The 8,599-nt window shown below is 42.7% G+C and overlaps 1 protein-coding gene across 2 annotated transcripts in view; it reads right to left on the reverse strand.

The window, feature by feature from the left end:
* Positions 1-312: 312 nt before the first annotated feature.
* Positions 313-8,599, reverse strand: part of lactbl1b (lactamase, beta-like 1b) — a 30,821-nt gene continuing 22,534 nt past the window's right edge. Inside the window, exons 6-8 of one of the 2 annotated variants that reach the window (XM_050038820.1) lie at positions 5,828-6,075; positions 3,528-3,633; positions 313-2,641 (exon numbers count right to left, since the gene is read on the reverse strand). In XM_050038820.1, the coding sequence (XP_049894777.1) occupies positions 1,663-2,641; positions 3,528-3,633; positions 5,828-6,075 (1,333 nt within the window). In that variant the 3' untranslated portion in view covers positions 313-1,662. The remainder of the gene's footprint in view (positions 2,642-3,527; positions 3,634-5,827; positions 6,076-8,599) is intronic. The other variant, XM_050038821.1, reaches the window with a different exon arrangement.

The raw sequence follows: 8,599 nt of genomic DNA on the forward strand, positions 1-8,599 counted from the left end.
AACAGTGCCTGCATATTCCACCTGCTGTCTTATACTGTAACTGCTGTATGCCTTAGAGGGAGAATCCAGAGGGAAAGTGGGACAGTCAAATCTGATTTGACTCATGACATGTCATATTATTTTTGTTCTTATTTGGAAAATTGATGTGTTGCCGGGCAGCAAAAAAAAACAAAAAACAAGTCATATTTCTCTGTGTTTCAGTGGATCTTGTGAACAAAGAATGTAATGCTTTACTGTGAGCTTTTCCTAATCTCGTGTCTTGTTGCACGGCCCGCCATCGTGTACATGGTTGGACTGATTGATCAGCTCTTGTTCACTGTGGTTTGCAAAGTTATTGCTGATTATGGCTCTTGTGCAATGCCTGATTTAAAAAGAAATAAATGTTTAAGCTGTCCACATGTAGCAATTTTTGTTTTTCAGCTGTTAATGCCTGGATTGGTTTGACGACTAGAATATGAGTGCAGAAAGTTTTATTCATCATCATGATTGCATTGTGTGATTGTGGCTTTTCTGAAGGCTGCATTAGCCTCATCTGACATCACAAATAACACGCCTCAACAACAGCAGAGAATCAACAGACTTTGCACGCTGATACAGTTTGTTTCAGTGTGGCTCAAAATACTGCACGGCCCGTGACTGCTTTTCTACTTGTACCATCCATCAGAATGAGCTTCACTTCGTTGGCCGTGACAACATTGCATTACATAGTTGAATGCCAGTTCCAATATTTCCATCCGCAGACGGATGAAGTGGCCTCAGTAGATTTATATCTTCACATTCCCTCAATTGCACTCGTTGCACCTGGTGTTTCAAGACCGAGCAACATTTTCAATATCCATTCCGTTTCTATCACATCCTCAGACACGCAGTATAATATAAAAGGTAAAACATCCGCCTTCGCCTCCTGTGAGTTATTTTTGTACACTTGAATCTGTCATTTCCATGCAGCACTCAGAGCAGTGTATTATTCATATTGGTGTTAGAGGTTGAGACGAAATTGGAGTCCATTTTTTAGGGATTAAACAGCAAAGGGTCACACAGGCGACCAAAAGCCTCTCTGTCCTTAATCGCCTCTCATTGGGCAGCTAAAACATTTTTGTATCTCCGTGCGTGATTCTTGACATTAAATCAACATCATGCATATTTATGTGTGTCGTGAAAACATCCTGGTTCAACCTGCCATAAGCAAACAGTAGGTCATAGTAACACAAAGAAACATTTTGTTCCCTCTAACCACTGGGGGATGAATATGTATGATCCGATTAGTTTGGGGGAGCTGCAATCATGGTCTGAGAATTGAAAATGAGATCAATGTAAATATTCATGCAAACTCAAGGACAGAGGAGGCCGTGACAATGTAAAAGTGGTTTCAAAGAAGGCAGGAAAAACATGTACTGTATCACCATGATGTGAACAGTCGGGAGGCATAATGAAGGACAGTCATATACATCACTCGGCAGAGAAAGTAATTAATTTCCTGTGCAGGACATTCTACATATCGCTGTGACTCTTCGTGCTCTTTGTAAATCAAGAGCACAATCTCATCTTTGTCTGCAGTTTTCCCACTTGGTCTTTTATTATTCACATCCCCCTTTTTGTTTACAGTCCCTCGCATATCCCAAGGACACACCACTTTGCTTTAGCCTGCAGCATCGCGGCGGTTCAGCTTGAGAAGGTTGGCCTGCGGGCTATTCTGACCACATTGTACGTGTTCAGTCCTGGCGCGTCAAAACCAGGGGACAAACCGCGCTTGTCGAATGTGTAGAAGTTAAATAATTGTCCATCTTGGGCCTCCAGGGACACTGAGGCCGTGCCGACTCGCAAAACACAAGGGTACTCTTTTTCAAAAACCACTCTGAAGACTCGCTCGACCAGGAAGTTGAGCTTTATTGTCCTGTACTTCTCTGGGATGAGCTCTTCAATCTGAGGTCCAAACTGCTGCATGATCAGAACTCCGTCTGCCCCGGCTTTGATCTCGTAGAAAGTGATGTTGCTGTAGGTGAAAAAGCCAACATAAGGTTCTGGGTTTGGCGGTGGAGAAAGGACCTTCCTTGCTTCCCTGAAAGCTTTTTCTATGGCTGGTATGATGTGGCTGTAGGCCTTAGTGATCAGGTCCTGGTTCTGCGATCGGCTGCCCGCCATTAGCACCACCAGGCCGAGCTTTAGCCTGGGCACCAGGGAGAAGGTGGCAGAGTAGCCGTCCAGATCACCATCTTTACGCAGCATCTCATAGCCCATTAGCTCATTCACCTCCCACGGCGTCCCGGTGCGGTTGGCGAAGTAGTCCTTATCGCACCTGAAGAGCGGGGTCAGCATGATCTTCAACGAGTCTGGCTCAAGCATCTTGCGGTGGTAAGCGCCCAGCAGCACCATGGCGAGTTTGGCCAAGTCTGCGGCCGTGGAGAACATTTGACCTGAAGGTCGGTACCAGCCCAGGTCATAGAGCGGGGCAGGCTTTCCGTTAGAGTAAACCCCCACAGCCATCTGGCCCTGGAGCCCCGGGGTGATGTCAAAGCCGGTGTCCTCCATCCCCAGCCGGTCCAGGATGTTGTCTGTGATCCACCGCTGGTAGTTGACGGCAGCCACTCGCTCGGCCATCACATGAGCCAGCAGCGAGAAGGCAAGGTTGCTGTAGTGACATCTAGAAGGAAGCAAATGAAAGAGTGTCTTAGAAATTTATGCTGACTTAGAAAAAAGGCAAAGAAACTTTTTAACATGAAACTTTTAATTTATCCTAAAAAATTTTTAGGGAAATAAGCTTACTAGCTTCCTTCTCAGCTACAGCGAGCTTAGCTTAACATAAAGGCTGAAAACAGGGGGAAACAGCTAGCCTGGCTCGGTCCATGGCTCAAAAAAAATCTAGCTTTCACAATATAATCCTAAAAGGACAGTTCACACCAAAATCAAAAATACATTCTTGTACATTCTTAATTGTTTTGGTGTGAGCTGCAGAGTGTTGGAGATATATGTGCCTTTTCTGAACAGCAATATCTCTTCCCAGATATCTTGACCTGGTCACTCAAGATAATCCAGAGATGTCTGCCTTCTCCCCAGTATAATGTAACTAGATGGCACTCAGCTTGTGCTGCTCAAAGCGCCAAAAAATGCATTTGAAAAACACAACGATTGGTGGGTGTAGTTTGGTAGAGAGAAAATAGTTTATTCATGAAACCAGGTCATGATTTCTGGAAAGAGACATTGCTGTTGAGTTTCCAAATGTATTTTTTGGCACTTTGAGCACCACAAGCTGAGTGCCATCTAGTTCCACTATACTGGAGAGAAGGCAGACATCTCTACAGCTGATATCTCCAACACTCTGCAACTCACACCAAAATAATCTAGACTGATAAACAGCACTACAGGAAATAGGAAAAATATGTATGTTTGATTTGGGGGTGAACTGTCCCTTTAAGGCCCTCCTTTGTAAAATTCATGCATTGCATTTCTTTACAATTTACCTCCCCATTTTGCACAATAAAAATGTAAATATTGAGATACTGAATTCAAAGCAGCATAACAAATCTCACTTGGTGCCTGGGTCCGCGACGAGGACATCATCTTGCAGCAGATTGATTGCAGATTGAGTTTTTCCTTTCCAAAGCAGACTCGTGGCCCGAAGTCTCCTGGGCAGGCCTGGATCAGCCCACATTTATAGTGTTAAACAAAAAAAAATTAGAGTAGTAAATAAAAGCAGCAGATGTAACAAAGGAATTGTATTTGTATGCACAAGACATTTTTCTCTGTGCTGCTCAGAGAAATATCTCATCACATTTTATTTCAGTCTGGTGGTTATTTCGAGAGAACTTTCCTGGTACAAGATGAATTCAGTTCATTTCTGTGAGCGTGATTATTATGTCCGGACTTGATTCCTCCAAGATAAACGAGACGAGGAAGCGTATTTTAATATTCAGGATTCATTTGGCCTCAAGCTTTTCTCTCATCTTTTATTTTAATTCATTACAAAGAGTGAGGTGTTACAAATTGAAAAGCTTCTTGAGACAAACAAGTGCCGGTTTATGCATGACGAACAAAACTGTGTCAGTATATAGACGTGACTCGTGAACAGCTCAGGCACTAAATGTTTATTTTACTGTTGCAGGAATCCATTTAAATGTCCAAATACAAAGATTTATTTTTCTTCTACATACAGTAAGTAGCTGTTCATCAGTTGCTTCCAATGACAGCGGAAATCTCACAGATGTTTGGGATTATATTTTTATTAGACACAGAGAATGGTCTGCACACTGTAGCTCCCTTGAGTGCAATTCATTTGCGCATTCACAAGTGGATTTGGAAGTGGACAGTACTTGGATGTGCTAATAAATCGCATTTAGGAGAGCTACAGGAGAGCGGACCTTTCTTTGTTATCCATTGCTACCTTTTTTGTCCAGCACCTGCCTGCCTGAAGAAATATTATCATATTTTTGGAAAAATTAAATTGTAATTCTGTTATACCCTGAGGTCCTTATTAAAGGGATAGTGCACCCAAAAATGAAAATTCAGCCATTATCTACTCACCCATATGCTGAGGGAGGCTCTGGTGGAGTTTTAGAATCCTCACAACACTTGCGGAGATCCAAGGGGAGAGGGGGTAGCAACACAACTCCACCTAATGCAGGCTGACGGCACCCCAGATTCAAACATCCAAAAACACATAATTGAAACCACAAAATATCTCCATACTGCTCGTCCGTAGTGATCCAAGTGTCCTGAAGCCCCGACAGAAAAAGTTCTTGTGTTCTATGTGTTTTTGGACGTTTGAATCTGGGGTGCCATAAGCCTCCATTAGGTGGAGTTGTGTTGCTACCCCCTCTCCCCTTGGATCTCCGGAAGTGTTGTGAGGACTCTAAAACTCCACCTGAGCCTCCCTCGGCATATGGGTGAGTAGATAATGGCTGAATTTTCATTTTTGGGTGCACTATCCTTTAAAGGTCATGCTCTCCTTGTTTTCAGTTTTTGATAATATTTCCTGTTTTAATTTGATGACCACCCTTGTCTCTCGTTTCAGGTACTTTACTTCCTGCCCCTGTGCGTTTCCCTCCTGCCTGATTACCTGCCCTGCAATGACTGGTTTCACCTTTTCCTCGTTACCCCTCCTCCCTTGTGTATTAAGTCCAGTCCAGTTTGTTCATTCTCAGTTGTTTGAGCACATGCTCTAGCCATCTTTTCCTAGTGTTCTCTTGGTTTGTGATCTGATTTTTGCATTTTTGTATTCTGCTTAAGCCCCGTGCCTTTTGGAAACCCTTGTTTGTATTGTTGGACTGTTTTTTTTTCTGTGCACTGACCTTTTAGTAAAGACCTTGTGTTTTTCGAGTCCTGCAACTAAGTCATCTCTTTGTCTGATAGATTCCAGAGAGAAGCAGACAGAGAGGTCTACAGTCTGTGTTTGAAGGATATATCCAGGATGTCAAACTGACTCAGCAGCAACAACAGGTTAAAAAGACAAAGATAGTTAGAAGCTAAAGCCGAACTATAGGCTACAGATCACAGTGTAAAAGTGAACCACCACATCACTGCTGATCGCCACACAAGACAATGAATATAAAGGGAAACTTCACTGATATTGAACCAGCTGTGTGGCATCACAGTGTTTGCAGCAAGAACTTTAACTTTATTCATCAGAAATAAGAGTAAACTGCAGCCTGGATGTTCACATTTAACGCTGATCAGAGAAAACGTTTGTCATATACCAGAAACCCTTTCTTCTCCTTCCTCTTATTTCAGTATCTTTTTATTCCAGCCTTCAGTTCCAATAGGTCAGCTCCTGTGGGTTTACACGTCTCCGTATCCAGCAACAGAAATATAATAAAATCCATATCTAAGATACCTGAGAGTTGGCTGGCCATCCTGCGCAGGGTGACAGAGGACGAGCGGATCTGAACCTCCCCGCTGTCCAGAAATATCAGGCCATCTGTCACGTATTTCAGCTCAGAGTCCCGCGTCTTCCCCAGAGGGTTTTTGATGGTGAAGTTCTCCACGTATTTCTCCAGAGGGTCATCCAGGGAGCCGATCTTCCCGTCCTCCCACAGTTTGTACAGCATCAGTGTCGGAAAGATTTTGGACAGGCTTGCAATTCTGAAAGAGAACAGAGTGTGTATTTTTATGTTGGCACAGTGAGGCACAGTTTTGTTTTTGTTTTTTGGAAAACTCTTACTTTACTCTCATGTCTTGCCTTTCTGTTTTATTTTTCTTTTCGCTTTCCATCAGTTCCCCTTAAAGTGTCTTTTGCTTTCTGGCGTTCTGTCCATGAATTTTTTAGGACTTGTCTGGCAGAATAAAAGCCACAAAAAAACAAAAAAACAACCACACATGTTGAGAAATTTTCATCTGTTAAATAGAAAAAGGCTGACAGCTCAAATGTACACCTTCATCAGTGGTCTGTGTCTCTTGTAACTACTCACAGTGCTGCAAAATACTATGATCCGAATCAAACCTCCCTTACAGGGACTTGAAAAAGAAAAAAACAGGGTTTTTTTTTTTTTTGGATAGGTAGATGTTAAAATTGTATGTTTTTCACACATGAACCATGTGGATGGTTGAATTTCTACCTGTCTGATCCATATTCACCGTGAAGCTGATTCGTTTGGTGGAGCTTGTTTTTTAATTTATTTGCTAACATTAACCCCAGAAAACGTGAGCGAACATTCTGACCGGTTCATCACAACACCGGCTGTACGTTTTATGAACGAGCAACACAGGGTTAAATGAGCTAAATGGGTGATTTTGGCCGCTGCCTTGGTTTGTGTGTGTGTGTGTGTGTGTGTGTGTGTGTGCGCACGCACGCATGGGGGTCATCCCTGCAAAGTAAACATTGTAGCAATGAAGTCAATGTTTACTGACAGTTACTTATATCTTGTCTTTTCACTTTATTAAGATCAGATTCTGCAGGTAAAATTACAATAATAAGGTGACTTGACTTGGACTTGACTTGACCTATTACAGGACTTGACCTGACTTGACTTGACATAACCTGTGACTTGACTTGACTTGCCCAAGAAAAAATGACTTGGGGCTTACTTGAGACTCGAAGGTTAAGACTCTGTCAGAGATGGTCGAGGACTCACTGCCTTCCTACGTTTGTACTTTTTATACAGAAAACGCACGTCTATTATTGTGATAGCCTATTTACTTGAAATGACATACAATATAACCAACAGCAGATTAACTGTCAGTAATGACTTTCAGCTCTGTCACAGCTCAAGATTCTCAGGTTATGTTATGTATTTAATTCATGTTGTTTCCTGTTTTACTTTGAAACTCACATCTCCTCTCGTTTCAGTTCCCTTCACTTCCTGTCCCTGTGTATTTTCCCTCCCTTTTGATGCCTTCACCTGTGTCTCGTTATCCTTCCCTTCACCAGAGTATTTAGTGTGTGTCCAGCCTTTTGTTTCCCTGTGTCCTTTTCTTGGTTTTTGAATTTAGTCTGTTGATTGACTCTGCCTCTGCCTCATCTCTATTGGATTTGTTTGCCTCCACTGTTTGTCCCTCTGTACCAAACCTAACTTTTGACCAGTAAAGACTGTTATTTACTGGAACTGTCTCCAGAGTTGAGCGTTTGAGGCCACGCTCACCTGGTTCACCAGCTGTTACAAGCTCCAGTTTGTGGGTTTACAGTTTGGGGTCAGGTTATTGATTAACAAATGTTTACAGGTTGCCAGTTGATAATGCAGCAAACCTTGACCATTCCAGCATGTCTTCAAGCTGGGCAAGATATAGGCTATCTTGCCCCGACGTCTAATAGTACTCGGTCTCTATCCTAGCTGCCATGTCCTTGAGTCCCACAATGCTTTGTGTTGCTCACACCGCTGTTCTCTATTACAAACTAAACTAAAATGCATACTAGTTCTCAGCACTGGGTGGTGGTTGTGAGCCCTAAAGTTTTCAAATTACACAACTTACACAAATTACAAAAAAATGCTCAGGACTTTAATCCTCACGGAGTGCAGAGTTTTTATTTCAAAGACGAGTGCTCGCGTTAAAAGCTCATTGAAGTAACCGAGTGTGTCCGCTTCCACTGAGCGAAATTGCCTGCTGCGGAGTTTATGTTAAATTGTGGGGAAAAATTACTTAAATTGAGCATCAGCACTTTCAGGAGCAGCGGTGAATGTGAATGAGTCAGAACACTGAGGATCTTAGAGAACTCAAGAAATATGTATCTGCTTTTAAATGCCACCTCTAATGTGCGCTACAGTGCACAAAGTGCTGGAGACACTTTAGTAAAAGTTATGTCTGACTGAAGACTGCATATGTGCACATAGGCCTACTGTATATGTTGGCCAAATACAGTATGTAACTTATACTAAATCCTTGTTATCAGTGTCACCTTTCTCTGAGGCTGTAGAGTGAACTGCAGTAGCTGCAAGTGTAGGCTGACCAAACGTCCTCTTTTGCCCGGACATGTCCACTTTTCACGTCCTGTTCGGGGTTTTTATAAACTGATGATAATGTCCGGTTTTCCGTGTGTTTGTGTGTGTGTGTTAGAGTGCGGCACGGGCCGCATATTTCTGTCCGAACCCGAACCCAGCCCGACATTATTTAATGACCAAAGCACTGAGTTTGTGTCACACAGTTGTTACGGTTACAGGCTATTTAACAGGCC

This window comes from Epinephelus moara, chromosome 24 (genome assembly GCF_006386435.1).
Source record: "Epinephelus moara isolate mb chromosome 24, YSFRI_EMoa_1.0, whole genome shotgun sequence".
NCBI lineage: Eukaryota > Metazoa > Chordata > Actinopteri > Perciformes > Serranidae > Epinephelus > Epinephelus moara.